Source organism: Rhopilema esculentum, chromosome 13 (genome assembly GCF_057945365.1).
Source record: "Rhopilema esculentum isolate cy_ngs chromosome 13, ASM5794536v1, whole genome shotgun sequence".
In the NCBI taxonomy this organism is placed as follows: Eukaryota; Metazoa; Cnidaria; class Scyphozoa; order Rhizostomeae; family Rhizostomatidae; genus Rhopilema; species Rhopilema esculentum.
Window position 1 is genome coordinate 9,382,082 of NC_142827.1, and position 17,233 is coordinate 9,399,314.

Here is a 17,233-nt window from a genome sequence, read left to right on the forward strand (position 1 = left end):
ATTCTCAGTAGAATCAAACAATTTTTGCCTTCTCTTTTCTTCTGCATGTTTGTCAACCATAATATTGTGAAATAAAGAACATTTAAAGAAAAACAGGTTCAATATGATCTCATTCAAACTTCATTGACTTTGGTGGCCCCTCAACATCAATATGAAATGTTTTTAAGCTTTTATCCTGGTTTGGGTCATAACCAAGACCAAGACCTCTTTTATTTCTTGAGGTATCAAATGCTTGTTGATATTGCGTCTCCAGTTTGTTATTTAACCTCTTCTCTTCATCTTTACTCATTGCAGCACTATTAAATTTCTTTACTCCTTTAAAGATACTTGTCTTTCCTTTATCATCTACTGACTTGTCTTTGTTTTTAAACCCACCAAGCAGCCGTATGAATTTATTTTTTTGCTCTTCAGATCCAAAAGAGGCTTGACCCCACTGTCCAACATCAACTTTTTCCTAAAAAATTGATGATTCATAGTTTATTTTGCAAACTCACAAACTTCCTTCACAATGGTCACAGTTCACTTTTAGGATATAGAATCTTTTATCTTCAGTTAGTGATGCTGTTGTTGTTTATGTAGAGTATGAGACTTTAGGAAAACCCAAACATTGAATAAAAAATACATTTTTGCAAGACTGGGTTAGATTGAAATGTTTACCAAATACATAAATAAGAAATAGTTGGCTCCAAATAACACAAGTTGCTACAACAGAAGCATTTTTGTAGCATTAAAGGTGGGAACAAGGGAAATTTGTAAATTATTGTGGTAGAGTTGAAAACAAAATAACTTCTCAAGAAGCATCATCATAGATTGAAAAAACAGTATATTGTAGTCCAAACAAGCCAATTGAGAGGGAAAGGGTAAAAGGAAGAGACTGTCCAAGGCCCAAATGCCAACAAATTCCAATTTTAATTTTAATTTTTTTACAATATCAACATTGGAAAACATTGCAAAAGAGTGTATATATATATATATATCTGGTGAAATGATTTTCTCAAATCAACTTTTGTCTGGCAATATTTCAAGATAAATGTGGAAACTACATCCTTTAAAAGAGTTTACAGCATTTTTCATAGAATGTTGAGAAACTACCCAGCGTTGAATATTTGCAACACTTAGCAGAATATGTCCTGTTCACAAAAGAACATATACCAAACCAATAAATACCTACCTCTGATTTCTTTTTATTCTCTGGTAATTCTTCCTCTTCTTCGTCACTTGTCTTTTCCTTTTTACTCTTCTTTCTTTTCTTTTTCCGTTTTGCTTCTGTTGCTTCATCTTTGTCTTCAAAACGATCTTTTTGGCCTTTCTGTCCTTTTATTTCTTTAACATCTTCTGCTTCATGCTTTCGTTTCTTCTTCTTTTTCTTTGGCTGACTTTCTGTCAAATCCGAACGTTCTGTATCTGTAGAAATTTCGGCTTCTCTGTCTTCATTTTTTACTTTCTTTTTGTGCTTTTTATTTTTTTTCTCCTTTCCATGTTCATCATCTACAATAGTTGATTGATTATTATCATTTTTGAGTTCAAGATCATCATCCTTTTGAGATTCTTTATGCTGTTTTTTCTTAATAGATTTCTTTCTTTTTTTCTCTTCATGTTCTAGGGCTTCACATTCCATTTTATCTAAGAGCCGCCTGCAAATAATTTTAAAAAACTTTTAGGCTTTGGAAATACATAATGTGAGATAATGAAAGAATTTAGCAACATTCAAGATATCTTGGACACTATAATGATTTACATGCCGCTCGTGAAGATTTGAGTAGGTTAATGGCTGACCACGTGCGTAAAAGCAAACTTTTAATCAAGTTGGGCCATTAATAACTTTCTGCTTAAATTGCACTGAAAAGCAATAATATCACTAATATTGGTGTTACAGATTTTCTGTGCCAATTTTAACCCTTGCTATACCAAAGGATTATATAACTATCATCTTTCAAGTGTTATAGATACTCAAAAAAGATACTTCTATTATTTTGATCCTAACATTAATTCATAACAACAAGAATAGTTATAATAAGAGTAATGTTCTAAAATTAAACTTCTGTAATAGAGTTTTGCTTGAATGTTTAACGGAATCAATCTTCTGAACGGAATCAATCTTCTGAAAAGTTGTATTCAGCTCCATTTGATGACCCAGATGATTGATGGCACAATCAAAATATTGCTTTACTCATTGTGAATGTAGTAATTTAAAAGGTTAAAAACAATATGACAAAAATTTAGATGTAAAAGGAATCTTTACAAAGTGCAAATGACAGGGGGGCCATAATGCTACTGTCTGAAAATCAGGCCTATGACAACATGTGCACCGTGTCTTGCCTAGGCATGTGCTGAGACATGGGCCGGCAACCACATACCTCAAACTAACTGAGAGGCATGGATTCATAAAATTCCCACAGCAAGAAATATTAATAGCCTTAATCTTTAAAAAATTTCTTATACAGTATTTCCTCTAAAGAATGCCGCAGGGTTTATTACAGAGTCCAAATTTTGGATGCGGGGTTCAATAGAGGGCACCGTTTATCAGAGGGCAGCGTTCAATACAAAATGAAAAGTTTCTCTTATGAAAAATGACAAGAAAAATGCGATGAAAAAAGATAAAAACAGACTTTAAACAATTTTTTCCCCACAAACATGTAATAAAGATTGTGTGAACAATTTTTTAAAGTTCACATAAGATGTTTTCACGTTATGGAAGGTCAAGGAATGTCAATATCTTTGTCTCCGTCAGAGTCCTTGTCTCTATGGCATAAAAACTTTCATAGCTTTCGAATAGTGGTGTGTTTTCTAATAAAGTTTTTTATTTATTGAGGGACTAGACTTCCTTTCTCCGAAAAAATCATGAAAATTAGAATTGAAGTTGAAAGAAGAGGATCAAGGCCATGCTGAACGTAGTAAAATTGTGACATTTTAGATAAAGTTTAGTTAATCACATTTTATTAACTTCATTCACAACTTTTAGCAATATTTATGGACCAATAAAACACAGGGCTGTAACGGGGTAAAGCACCCCGAAACAGGTCAAAATTTTGGCTAGATCCGCGCCTGGTGTAACTGAGTCACATAACTGTAAATTTTTAATGACTCACGTGGCAAATACGTGTTTTTCAAAACAGATAGTGTGAAACTGCAAGTAGTGACGCATAATTGGGCCAATATATATGAGGCAATCTTGCTGAAATGAAAAACCAATGAGGAGAGCTTACTTATTATTTAACTCCTTTGTAGAGCTTACTCTTACCTTTGCCAATTCACTACGTTTTACCCAAAGATGATTTCACGATCAGAAGCCACTGATTTGGGATTTAACCATGCCGCCAGACTAGGCCATTTCGAATGCGAGGCGGGATTGCAAAGGAGGATTTTAGCAAAACAATGTAGGAATCCGTGCGGAATGTTTAATGTGCCATTTGGAAACTGTAAAGCACAGAAGACAACTTTAGGCCTAAATAAGATTAGAAATGAGCGAGAGAAACAAGACTGTTCTTTTTAATCTTCTCAAACAACCTGGCAATGATGGTTGTGCAGAATGTGGTGATAAAAGTAAGTTTTTTTTCGCTTTGCTCGGGGGGTGTGGCCTAAGTCATGCAAAGTGTTAAAGAAAATAGAGCTTATAAAATTCTTCTGCCTTGTGTTTGATTGTATTTTTATTTGTTTATAGGGGAACCTCCAGATTGGGCTTCTGAAAATCTCAGTATTTTTCTATGTTTGAAATGTAGCGGCCTTCATCGAAACCTTGGTAGACATGTTTCCTTCGTCAGATCCCTTAGACTCGACAACTGGTCAGATGAAAAATGCGAGGTACTTCATTCTTTCTAAAAATGTCTAGCCTATTAAATACCTAGATTTTTTGTATGACGTTGCGTTTAGATGGCATTTGATATTTTTTAATTTCTTTTCGTGCGCTTTGCCTCGAGACCAGAGAGAGGGCCTTGTAGGAAGTCACGAATCCGGAAGTCGTTTCTAATTGGACTTCGCCACTATCATAAGCAATATGACACACCGGTCTACTTGCTTCCTTATTCTTTCAAAATCGAGCTTTCTAAAATTGCATCAAAAGGGGAGAAATCACAGTACTTTCAAAAGATCCCGTATATTTTTAACTTTCTGGAAGTGAAAGAAAACGAAGATATGTCAGGAAGCGTTGGTTTGAAGTTGTTCGATTTGCTGGATCAGCCTGGAAATAGCCGGTGTGCTGATTGTGGATGCGACGGTATGTTGATTTGCAAGTCTCATTTGCTTTTTGGTTTCAAAAGGAGACCTTTATAGAATAAATAGTTATAAAATACTTCTCTTGACGAAAATTGAACCTTTAAGAAGATTAAACGGCTAATACCTTGACTTTGCTGATTTGCTTAAAAGATTTCTATTTATGATTAGATTTCTAATATGACTTCGGATCAATGATTTAGGGTACTGGGCTCAATAACTTTTATGTTTTTTCTCACTGTCCTAGAGAACATGCTGCTTCTTGTTAATATCATATCTAAAATGTACAGCTTTGCAATTTTTTTAGAATAGTGGTATTTATCTATACTTGTAAATAATGTTGATGAATCAGACTATAATTTAAACTAATGCAACACCTTATTGCAACAAAAATCTTTTCTAGGTCTCCTGCAAGCTTTAATTTAGTTTGTGTTATATGTAATATATCATTTTTTTCTCTTGCAGCATCAGCACCTAAATGGGCTTCTATTAGCCTTGGTATATTCCTCTGTGTAAACTGTGTGGGGTCACATCGTAGTCTTGGTGTGCACTGCTCAGTTACAAAATCACTTGAACTGGATAAGTGGAGTGAAGAAATGTATGAGGTATAAAAGTGTAAAAGATTGTAAACAAATACACCAAACTGCCTTAGCTCTATAGACCTTTTATCCTTTTCATTTGACATTCAAATAGATGCACTGAACAAAGAATGAAGAAAAACTTACAAGTCTGAAAAGATCAAAGTCATAATCGACCAATCAATATATAATTACACATTGTGAAATAATTACCCATTTAGCCCCAATTATATTTCTCAGAAACAGTTGACACAAAGGTTCTGTTTAGTTCAGTTCAGTTCATTTAATTTGAAAATTCCACAAGATACAATTTAATAGCAAGTAAACAACAACAAATATTAATAACATACAATATAAATATGTCATGATTTGAGAAAAGAAAAAAAAAAGAATTGTATGCAGGGGAATTTCTCCAGGAGGAGCTCTCTCAGTAGCTGGGCTAATCAAGGAGAGAGCACCCCCTTTATTGAAAATGACTAGTGAAATTGGGAAGTAGTTTCTGGGCATTTAATCAACTTTATAATTTAATTCAATTCAGTTATAAGGTATTACCACCTCCCAGTCAAGCAAGCAACCAGCCACTGCCCCACATGACCAACCCACAGAAGCAAGCCAAAACACCTGAACACTGTCCCACCTACCAAGGGCAAGGCATGCCCCTCAACACAATCCCCACAATCGAAAGACTCAACTCCCAACTGCAAAGACCATGCAGAGCAACCCCCCACCCCTGATAGGACAAAACATCACCCAGGAAACCAACCAGCCCCCCAAGTAGGCCGACCCCCAAAAAAGGCAGTCCATCATCCATTCAGCCGGAAAGCAGAGCCATCTAAAAAGACTATAGGTGTAAGCCAACTATGTAAGGTAATTGTTTTCAAAAAAGAAAGCTTTGAGTTTTCGATGAAAGCTAAAGGCAGCTGGTGAACAGGAATGCTATTGCAGCACTTTGCTCCGAAGTATCGCACAGACCTGAGACCATATTGAAGAGTATTCTTCTCAGTAACAAAAATATCATTCTTGCTAGCTTGCCGTGTACCATATTGATAAACAGTTTTAACTTGTTTGAAGAAAGAGTGAAAGTAAGGAGGAGATATCTTATTTACACAATCATATACAAAACTCTGAATTTTAATTGAGAGAGGTCATGCAGCTTTAGTATTATTAAGTCAGCAAAGATTGGTGTAGAATGAAAATTGAAATGTTCAAATGCGATTGCCCTTATTATCTTTTTCTGCAAAAGAAATACTGGCTTGATGTAGGTTTCATAGGTAAGACCCCGAACTAAAATTCCATATTAGAGAAAAGGTGAAACAGAGATTTGTAAAGACAGATCAAAACACTTAAAGGTAAAAAGTGTCTTACTTTGAAAAAAAACCACAAGCTGATTAAGACTTTCAGCTTCATAATATACGTATGTTGGTATCATCAGCAAATAAGTAGTAGGTTGATTTTGAGGATGAAAGAGGCGAGTCATTAATGTAAATTAAGAAAAGAAAGGGTCCAAGGACGGAACCTTGTGGAACTCCGCATGAGACACTGACCTGATTGGAATTAGAACCATTGGAATTAGAGGTTCTGAAGTTGTCTTAGATGATTTGGTGACAAAGATCTGCTTACAAAGAAATGTGATTGGTAAAAATAGTCAGATTCATCTTATATATTAGTTTTCATATTTTGAGAAATAGATATCAAGTGATGTCTGGCTTGGAGACTACCGTGTGGAGACACAACAAACCTATGCAGACTTTTTGAAATACAAGTGTCATCAATTAGCTAGAGTGGTGAGCAAGATTGCCATCCTGAAAATTTAGAAAGGGGGCTGTGCTGTATAGCAACACTCATGACCACACCCATGACCACACCTTATAGTCTTGCATTTGTGTTAAAGATCCTCTGTTGTGCATATGAAATCTTTCAAGCTGTTCACCAACTTTGAAAGGCTAATAGAAATTGCTCATTCATAGAACAACAATTGCATAATAAATGGTTTAAGATTGCAAAGTAAGAAATTTTCCCATCCAAACATTTACTGACTTGTTAAGGTGGCTAAGGTGACAGTTTGTTTTCCCTACTACTGATGGGGTATGCAGTTATTTAGTCACTACAGTTGACACAGTCAATATTTTTGTACTGAAGAAAAATAAATTTCTTTAAAATAATAACTTATGTAAGATTCATTCTTTTGAATAAGTGTGTTCTAAAGATTTTCATGAAAAAGCAAGAAAATTTAAAGTGTAGTTGAAGGTCAAAATTCTATCAGCCAACAGAACCATAACTTTTGAAATATTTTTGTTTTGAGTTTATACTCATTTTTTATTTTGCTAATTCTTGAAAACATAATTGTTTTCAGAAACATTGAATTCTGATAATTGTTTAGAAAATGTATTTTAAAGACAGATATTTGTGTCTTTTGCTTAAGAATTGAGACTGAAACAAACAGCAGAAGCAACAAAATGCACCCACTTGATAGGATGGACAAATTTATATAACTGTTTAAGAATATCATATAAAAGCTAGAATAGAAATATATGAGGATTTTTCAGGTAAATAAAGGAAAACAATTCAGTTGAAAAACTATTGATGAAGAAGAGTATAACAGTACCTGTACGATCACTTTGTAAATGGCCTTCACTAGATATTGTGGAAGGAGGTGTTGGTCCCATAATTGACAAGAAGGTTAGCTAACCTTTTTTGTCTAAATAGTTGAAAAAATGGTATTCACCCCGCGTTTTCGCATGGAGGTTTGCTGAAATATAAAAACTACGTTAATAACTCGTTGCTCAAACTAACGTAGGTATTTAAATAATGAAGGAAAGAGGAGAGAAGGATAAAAAGTCTGGGATACAAACTACAGCGCTAACGTTAGATAACGCTTTAGAGACGGGCGTGTATTGCCGAGGCGCGTATGATTTTGAAGAAACTCTTCTTATTGTTGATTAATCTCTGTCATTTGAGGTTTCCTTGACGTAAAGATGGTTTCGTGTCCTGGTTGGGATAATTGCATTTACCGGCAGTTGCAAAAAGTCTAAGGATCCAAACAAAAAGCCTTAAAGGTCTTAGCTCACACCTCAAGTAGTTTTTAGCCACTTATACTACATTTTGCTTGCCTGTCATGGCTTCAGTGCATAAATGCAAGTAAATGATGCGGATGGCGGTTTTTATATCTCTAATTATTGGCTGTTTCGTTTTATGTTTCCCTGTGATTTCCAAAATCAAATCTTGATATTTTTCAGAAAGAAACATGCTCGTGATTAGAAGTTTTGTATAGGTTCTTGAGCAATGATATACATTTCTTGTAGTCGATGTAACTATTTTCATTCATTTATTTATTTTTGTACATTTACAACAGAGTTTTTATGGCAAAAACCATCATGAGTTCTACTTTTTATCTTCATATGCTCATTTTCCTGAATAACATTTCGTGGCATCATATTTTATGATAACGCCCTCCTTTCTAAATTCAACCATCCCCCCATCCTTTTTATACTCGTGTTTTTTAGGGAGTTGGACTCTGCTGCATGCAAATGTTGAATGCCCTGCCCTAATCATTCAAAATTTAACATAATACGTTGTTTATGAAAATTACTGTTTAAACAGTCTGTCGCAAAGTTCTTTATAAAACAGGTGTATGGAACAGGGCGGTTCTAACTTATTATGCCTTGTTTATGCTAAGTATGCTAATGATTATTATGCTAATTATGCATTATCATTTTTACACTGGTTATCTTTGAAACAACATCCCGAGTCGCTTGTAGTTCATCACACCGTAAAGAGCTCTCACAGAAATTTCTTCAAATCTATATCCCTGTGGTTTCGAGGCAATAAAAAGCAAAATTTTCTCACTTTAATGAAGCCATGTACGCCGGGGCAAAATATAAGTATTCATTTAATTTAGTTTATTTTGAAAAGTTTATTACATTGGATTCTGATCGTCGTATTACTTGTTTCTGAATTTATTTATCTAAAATTTTCCCAGTCTGACAAGCTAACAGCATCTCTCCCCACCCCTCTTCCTCACAAAATTCTTTTTGCTCATATCTGGTGTGAGAGAAGATTATCTTTTCATTTCAGTCAATGGCTGCGAAGGGCAACATAAAATCAAACGAAATTTATGAAAAGAATGTGCCAGTATGCTGGAGAAGGCCAACTCCTATCGATCACAGAACGGATTTTTATATCGAGGAGTGGATCAGAGCAAAGTATGAAAGAAAAGAGTTTATGGAAGGAAATGATTCCAAGCAAGCCTATTGTAAAGGTAGGCATTTCTTTGCTAGTCTCAAAGTTGAATATACACAATAGATCTGCTCCAATCAGAAATTGATTATAACTGCATTAAGATCAAGTATCATACCCCCTTCTATCCGTTTCTTTTTTGTTGGATTTTTGAAGACTCCAGCTCCGTATTTAAATAGTCGAGAACTTTTGACAAAAAATTGAAATTTTCTTCAGAATCGCTTTCAACAATGACTTAGATTTATGAGTTATTTATAAACAATGAACCCCATTTATTATATTTTGGACTCAGTCATGACCCCTCGTTTCTTCAACATCCATGCCCCTGTTTATTCCCCGTCTAAGAGTACACAGTTACGGGAGGGTGGGGTAGCGATGTGACAAGAACGTCACCCAGCTTCCTGCATGGATTCTCTTTAATTGGAAATGAATCCTTGAATATTGGCACAAAACCAAAACCAATAATTGTACTGTTTTATTACCTTAATTTCTATTTAACAGTTCTTATGCAATTCAAGGCTCGACCCTGTCTTCATTACTTAGTGTTTTACAGTTTTTGTAATAAAGTGGAGCATGATATTTTGGTATGATGAAATTTTCTTGAATAAAATGGTATTGCAATGAATGGTAGATGACGTCATTATATGAGTTTTCTTTATGGACCATTCGCTACTTTAAGGGCCTGTTTGTATGGAGGCGGTCCTGTCCTTTTGTATCGTTTGTTTCTCGATAAATCCATTTTACAATACCAAATACACGTCAGCCTTGAGCTCAGAGTCTTTCAAATTCGGCTCGGTTCGTGCAATTTGTGTTTAGAGCTAAGGAATTACCTATATTGGATAGATTAGAGTTACTTCTGCGGAAGTTCTGAATGCCTGAAAATTCACATTTTTGGAGGCAGATGAGTCCTCTCTACGTTTACTATGAAATCGGTGTATCTTCTTGTTATTGAGAAAAATGTGGGTGTTTCAGGGCATTTATGGCTCTGCCATGTACGTGTTATAGTAACGTTATACCTGTGCACAGTCCTTTCTGTCGCCTTTTATTTTCACATCCCAAAAATATCAGTTTAAATTTTTCCTTCGTTTTTCAATTCTAATTTGCTGATATTGACTAGTTTGCTCGGATGAAACCTAGAGGTCCATTTTCATTCATAACAGGACATCGTGCAGTCAGTTTATCTAGTTATAAATCAATACGTTATCCCTAGGAATGAAGGATGGCCTGCTAAGAAAGAGGGACCGAAATGGAAACTCTTGGAATCTAAGATACTTTAGGCTATCATCTGATACGGGATCACTTTCTTATTACGAAAAAAAAGAGGTTTGTTTATTTGTTATCTGTTTTGTCAACTCTTTGTCAAATATCTCGTGAGTTGCAGTACGCAACTTTACTCTATTTAGCAAACTACGTTTAGTGCAGCTACTAAACCGCTAAATCCATAATTCTACAATTTTATTTCTTTTCCATGTCCCTCCTGCTATTTTTGTTACACAGGGCTATTGTAAAGTTAAAATCATTTGGTATAAAATATGGTTCCAAAAGCTTGAATATTTTAGAAATAATATTTTGTTTTGAATGTAAAGTTGCATTCGAGTTTGAGTGAAAATTGGATGCTTTGCCATTGAGAATTTCAGTGAAACACGAATTGAATTCGTTTCCACTGACTAATTTTTTCAGGATTTAGCCCCCATAAAAAGACTGAACATCAAAGACGTCAATGTTATACTGTGCAGTGAAAGCAAAACTGAGAAATTTTATAGCATGGAGATTGTGTCACCGGAGGTTAAAGAGAAGAAGGGAAAACCTAAAAAATCTTGCAGCCGCAGTATTTATGTGCACGCAGAAACTGCCAAGGTTAGCTGTTTTAAAATATCATCTTACTATTTGGATGTTTTTTCTAATTTTTTAACGGTTTTATTTACTAGCGTTTCTAATATTTATGATTTATAGAACTTAGCAAAGTCGAAACACGGAATGCATTTTGGAACATATATCTGTATTTCTCATTGAACCTGTTGACTTCAAATGGGAAGAAGACATTGCCCTGTAATCTGTGACGTGGGGAAACGGTCTTGGGGCCTTGCGCCATAACGCCTTAGCAGCAAAGGCAGCCCTCGTGTTTTACTCCTGTTGCTCATTCTGTGTACCTGGTATCCTCGATTAACATTGTTTAGTTTTTCGAGTTTATATCTCCCAGGGCTCATTACTTAGGCTAAGAAAAGCCTATACTTTGATGTTTTTTTCATTACGCTATAGATTATTAATTCGCTACATTTTTAAAACCTTTTATTAGAATATAGAGACATGTCATTCTAAAATTGTGCAGTATATTATGAAATAAATATGTTAAAACACCCTTTTTATTAATTTATTAGATTTTGAGTTTTTTTCTGTCTTACCATTCCTAAATTGTAATAATTTTTTGTAATTTTCAGGAAATTGTAGACTGGTATCTTTGCATCAGATCTGCGAAATTGATGTTACTTAAAGATGAAGGCTACGATATGGATCCGAATGATCTTAATGTATGTGTAAATAAGCTATTTTTGCCTTTTGCTGTTATTTTTAGTTAAGATCTATCGCTTACCAGCAACACTGTACTGTTTACGTATAATACTAGCATCTTTGAAGTGAATCAACCAGAATTCAGTATCGTTTTTGTTTCTCTGGAGCCTAGAGGACAAGGATGTTTTTTTACCTTGATTCCCTGCATAGTTCTTGGAATGCCCTTTTGTTTGTATTGTTTTGTAAAATTTTAGAATTTCTGTGGTTACCGGTGCAAATGACCGACTTTACACCCTTCTCCCCCCCCCCCAAACAATGTTGACAATAGAGTCGAATATCATACCTAACAGTTTTTTGTTAGAAATTCTAGCTGTTATCATAAATAACATTATTTTGACGGTCGAAGGATTCAATAGAAAGCTTGTAAGTAGTATATATACATAGACAGTTGCTGGCATTAGCCACTTGACAAGATATTTTGTCGAATACTGCAACTCATAATCAGGTTTTGTTGAGCAGGACTCAGTGATTAAGGTCATGGACTACAGATCTAAGGTTCTGGGGCCCCAGCACTTGATGTGACAATTTTACACTTAGATTGAGGAGAGTGGCCAGCTCTGAGCTGTCTTGAATTCCAGGAGTATGAACCAGGAGGCGTAGCCACTACATCGAAGAAATAGCCAGAACATTGGTTTTCGTTGTCTAAAACTGTCTTCGGAAGCTGAATAGCAACAATGAGATAATAGCTGTTTAGTAATAGACGAAATGCCCGTGTGTATATATATTTGTTCTTTGTGTCCTTTCTTATTGGGTAGCGATAGGAGCTTGGTGCAAAAACCACAATTTTGCTTGCAATGCAGATTGGAATTGAAATGTAACTATTTTTTTGAGTCATTTTTGGGTAGTGGCTATGTATCTTGGATGAGAAAAAAATTTCTTGCTGAGAGTACCATTTTTCATAACGGTTCATACAATTAGGGCGTGGCCTAAATTTCAGAGTGGCAGATATTCTTCGAATTGAAATTGATACTTGATGATATTTTGTGGCATCTTGTATATTTGTTTTCTTTCAGACTGAAATGATACTTTCCACCTGTAGAATCAAGGAAGGGCACTTGAAGAAAAGTGGTCCAAAAGTAAGTAACTGAACTATGCTCTTCTCCATGTAAAATGTGACATTTCAATATTTGAAGTTATCGGAATCCTGCCTAAGCTGCTCTGTTTGCTGTGTCCGCTGATAACGTCTGTTAAGTTTATGTTTACGGTCAAAATTATCATATATTTTGCTTTATCGTCAGCTATTGTCGTATATGGGTTTACGAATAGGTTAATGGTGCATTGTACATTCGTTATTAGAAACGATATTTAAGTATTGCTATTTTCTTTAGGAGAACGATCGATATAAACAAAGATGGCTGACTGTGGAACCAAACAAGTTTTCATATTTTGAACACAAATTGGTAAGGCTTTCTTTTCATTTTTATTGTGGAATCTTGTCCTCTGTTTTCAAAACATTTATTACTTGTGACGTCAGTGCTAATCTCAAAGCTCGTGTGTTTTTTAATAAGGAATATTTATGATAGTTTTGAAAGTGGTATGAGAAAGTAGCAATAACTCGGAATTAATCTCTGGAACGATAAAATAAGCTTCAGTGTTTAAATTGAACAGTAACTATATGTCAAATGATCGCATTAAGCGTGAATCTCTGAAAATTACTCATCGAGACCTTAGTTTTTCGTTACGATGGCTAGCGTCGTTCTGTCCACACGGCATAGACCAATGCAATGCCCCAAAAATTTGGGTATATATTAGTCTATTAATACTGGGATTATACAATTTTTCTTTACATTCAGTGACATAGGGAAAGCCAAAACATAACTTATATTTTTCTTGTTGATTGTTTAGCATTCACTGAAAAACTTGACGTTTTTTACTGTAACCAAGATTTGTCATATCATATTGATCCCCACATCACATTATAGGTACATATCATTATTTCTGACTTTATCTTTGCTTCAACATGTAGGATGCAACCCCAATTCAAGAAGTATCCCTAAAACCTTCCCCGGAGATATATAGTGTGTCTGAAGGGGTAGATGGCAAGCACCCAGATGAACCATATCCATTTATGGTAAGAACCCCAGAAAGAGTCTTCAATTTCGGAGCAGAATCGAGTGAGGATTTTACGGAATGGATGTCAGCATTCAAAAAGGCATTGGAATTTGAACCAGTTGAAATAAACCGGAATACGAGGATGTCCATAGTTTCCACAGCGTCTCAGTTTTCCCAGCTCTCTGTTTCATCAGGTGACTCTACAGCCAGTTCTTAGATACATTTTCGTCCGTCCCTGGAAGTTTTCAGTCATTTTTAGATAAGTTTAGTATATTAGTGCACAATCTGACTATACTCTGGTTTTTTCAGTCTCAGATTTGAGACGTAAAATGTTATTAAGCTGACATATATGTCATATGGAAAACAAGACTTTCATTTTTCATAAGTCACGGTAATCTATATTATTGTTGGACTTTATATTTTTCATCATATAATATTACATATTTTTATACAGACGGTGTTTTCGTTGTTTCGTAGTTTTCGTTGTTTTATGCAACTTTGTTAGGATGTACCTTCAAAAATCCCTTATTGAACTTCACTGTCAGATGAAAATAAGATTTCTCGTTGAAATAGGAAGATAACTTGCAAAATGTTTAATCGTGTACTGCAAAAGAGTTTCATGACTGTTGATAGTCAAAATCTCCATCTGATTTAATATCAACAAAGTTTTAAGTATATCATTTATAAGATTTGTTCGAGCAAAGTTTATTGAAGTATGAAAATGAGTATATTCTTCAAGGATTTTAATTTAAACCCAGATTTTGTTTGATTTTATGACGATTTGGGCAGACAGCAGACAGCATAAACCCTTTCCCTTTTAAGTTTAACCTACTTTTAGTAGGATTCATTGTCACTAGTTAAGCGTGCAGTTTTTCCTGGTAAATCGGTATTTTTAGGAATGTATTTTGATCTCGAAGAACAAAGTAACTATTTTGGTCTACATATTGTGGTATATAATATATTGTTTCCGTTTTTCTTAAGCCCGAGAAGACAATTTTTGTAAAAACCATGTTCTTAACATGCCTTAACTTGCTTTTTATGCGCTGTATCTATCATTTCTGGATTATTTTATATTTCTGGATCGTTAATATATTACTTTAATGTCAAGCGTGGATACAAGAGCGAACTTCCTCTCCCAATTTTTGTGCATGTATAATTCTGTTGTAGATGGCTGCTTTTGTAGGGGGTAACGCTATAGTCCAAAACCCAGTAAAAAATGAATCTACCAAATTTTTTGAGTTTCTCTGGCTCGCTTTTTAGTGTATCTGCATTGCAGTATCTATTAACTGTCTACTTTTCAAAAAAAGTTTTATAATTGTTGTTAGCTGGTCACCGATTTTCTCGTTTTTTAAGGTCTAGATCAATACTAATTTTGGTTTTAGGAGAATTAATATGCCTACTGAGTTTTAGCCTGTACTCAAGACCCCTAAATGAGTTGTGACTCCCTTTAAACCACCATGAAAAATTATGTTGAAAAGTAGTCTATGTGACTGCTATTTATTTCCGCAATTTCGAGTTACAGGGAGCCTGGTTTCTAGTAAATTTCGCGCCAAATTCAATTCTCCCGTCACGCGTACGATTTTAAACAAAAATTTAGCGGAAACTGAAGTAGGTCTATGTAAAGTTTTTATCATTTCGTATTTTTTGTATCTAAGTTAGTTACAAACAATTTTAGTTTGTAGTATTCGTCATTTTAGATCTTTATTACATGCCCATGAATGGGATTTCATTCCACTCTTTCAAGTATTCGCTTTATCGTCATTTTGATGTAGGCCTATCGTATTGTAAATTGGCCTTACTCCCTCGTGTTTTACATTACAACTTCTTTTAGTTATAAAAATAGTATCTAGTGTTTAATACGTTTGATAAAACCGATTTGTAATTGATTCCTTTGATTTTTGATCGATGACTTTAGCCAATCTCTAGTACTTTTTTTACAGTAACCTTGTTCTACATTTAGGGCTATATTTGTTGGTTCATTCTACATTACCAACCCATCATCTTTCCTTGATATTCCCTTCATCACATTAGCTTAATTTTTGCAGATGGGAATTTGAAATTATAGAGATAGAAGAACATCAGTTAAGTGAATAAATCATGAGACGAAACGATTTAGCCAACAACAGACTTCAATGGCCAGATGGCAGTACACTGAACATGCAATCAGACGTAAATACGACGAGAGAAAATATTGAAAACTTACAAGCTGGAATCTTGAAAGGGGTGAGCAAGAGTTAGCAAGAATTGAGAAAAATATAATACTGAAACGCTGTTTACCTTTATTGTTTAGCATTTGCTGGAAAGCTTGACGTTTTTCACTGTAATCAAAATTCGCATATCACATTGATCACATTATAGGTTCTTATCATTATTTCTGACTTTAGCTTTGCTTCGACATTTAGGATACTACTCTGATTCAAGAAGTATCCCTAAAACCTTTCATTTGAAGGTGGGAATCATGAGACTTGGGCAAAGGTTAATCGTTTAGGCATACCTTAAAATTCAAAATATAGTCATCCCTGAATATGTTCCCCCTTCCCCAAATGTAAATCCCCCATTCCTGGCACGCAATTGCCGAATGTGAGCCCCCGAATATAAGCCCAGCGCTTATATTTGGATTTAAACATGAAAGCACCCTTAACAGCGAATTTCAATATGCAATTTTTCTTTAGCGACTTTCTTACTTTTAGTTTGTAATACTTGTTACCTATAACATTATATATTCAGCGTATCACAATGCCTTCTTTTTGAGTCCATGTGAGTCAATCTTTCCTGTGATGGTTGAAATATTCCACAATGGTTGCAGCTTCATTGCAAGAGTCTCTGGAATATGGCCGATATTTTAGTTCAGTATTGAAAAAAACTGATTTTGCATTTTCTTCTGACGTTAACTAATTGCCAATTGAAGCCCCCCTCCCTTCCCCACCTCCAAATTGCTGTTAAGCGGAAGTGAAATATCAAACCTGATTATAATGCTACAAAGTTCTAAGTAAACCATTTATAATCAACTGAACAAAGTGTATGGCTATATGGTAGTTTACAATTTAAATGCCTTCTGTTTGATTTGTGACAATGTTCGATTGACAATTCAAAATTAGAGAAGTCTCGGCGATGTTCTAACTGAAGGTTGATCGTCTTCCCTCCTCCTTTTATATTTTGGTCTTGGCCATGATCCTTTCCCAATTTATTGCAAACCCCGCTTAATATCGAATCGACCTCAGTGTATATATTAAAGAGCAGAAAATGTGTAAAGGACATGTCACTTCTATGTTAACCAGGCATTTTGTTACTCTTTTGGTGCCCTATTCGCAAGTTTGCAGACCTCCCTTATTTTGTTTCTCTTTCTATATTGTCTAACAAGAATCTTTTACCGTAGTCTATTGCAGGTATTATCATAGCAAAGCAAGATGCAAGATCATTCGCTGACAGAAAAAGTAAGAAGTCTTTGCTTCTTTACTTAAATGCATATTGAGGGTCCTGGGCAATCAGGCAGAGGGCTCGTACACCCTGTAAATAGCTGCTTGCAAGGTACGCCCGTCCATGCGCTCGAATTTATGCAGGACAACATCAGCCAGCCAACATAAATATTT

At 34.9% G+C, this 17,233-nt stretch overlaps 2 protein-coding genes across 4 annotated transcripts; one reads left to right on the forward strand and one right to left on the reverse strand.

Moving 5' to 3' along the window:
* Positions 1 to 102: 102 nt before the first annotated feature.
* On the reverse strand, positions 103 to 3,337 carry LOC135692219 (uncharacterized). The gene is made up of 3 exons (XM_065210295.2): positions 3,242 to 3,337; positions 1,172 to 1,634; positions 103 to 454 (listed from the first exon to the last, which is right to left on the reverse strand). The coding sequence occupies exons 2-3, from the start codon at positions 1,616 to 1,618 to the stop codon at positions 110 to 112; spliced, it is 792 nt and encodes a 263-aa protein (XP_065066367.2). The 5' UTR covers positions 1,619 to 1,634; positions 3,242 to 3,337; the 3' UTR covers positions 103 to 109.
* An 8-nt stretch (positions 3,338 to 3,345) lies between these two features.
* On the forward strand, positions 3,346 to 15,563 carry LOC135692213 (arf-GAP with dual PH domain-containing protein 1). 3 transcript variants are annotated; one of them, XM_065210287.2, is made up of 9 exons: positions 3,346 to 3,543; positions 3,662 to 3,801; positions 8,862 to 9,045; positions 10,234 to 10,346; positions 10,704 to 10,880; positions 11,462 to 11,551; positions 12,605 to 12,667; positions 12,920 to 12,991; positions 13,558 to 15,563. In XM_065210287.2, the coding sequence occupies exons 1-9, from the start codon at positions 3,462 to 3,464 to the stop codon at positions 13,858 to 13,860; spliced, it is 1,224 nt and encodes a 407-aa protein (XP_065066359.2). In that variant the 5' UTR covers positions 3,346 to 3,461; the 3' UTR covers positions 13,861 to 15,563. The 3 variants fall into 3 exon arrangements, with proteins under 3 accessions (XP_065066359.2, XP_065066358.2, XP_065066360.2); XM_065210286.2 differs by lacking the exons at positions 3,346 to 3,543; positions 3,662 to 3,801 and adding exons at positions 3,860 to 4,213; positions 4,675 to 4,814; XM_065210288.2 differs by lacking the exons at positions 3,346 to 3,543; positions 3,662 to 3,801 and adding an exon at positions 4,830 to 7,466.
* Positions 15,564 to 17,233: the final 1,670 nt, after the last annotated feature.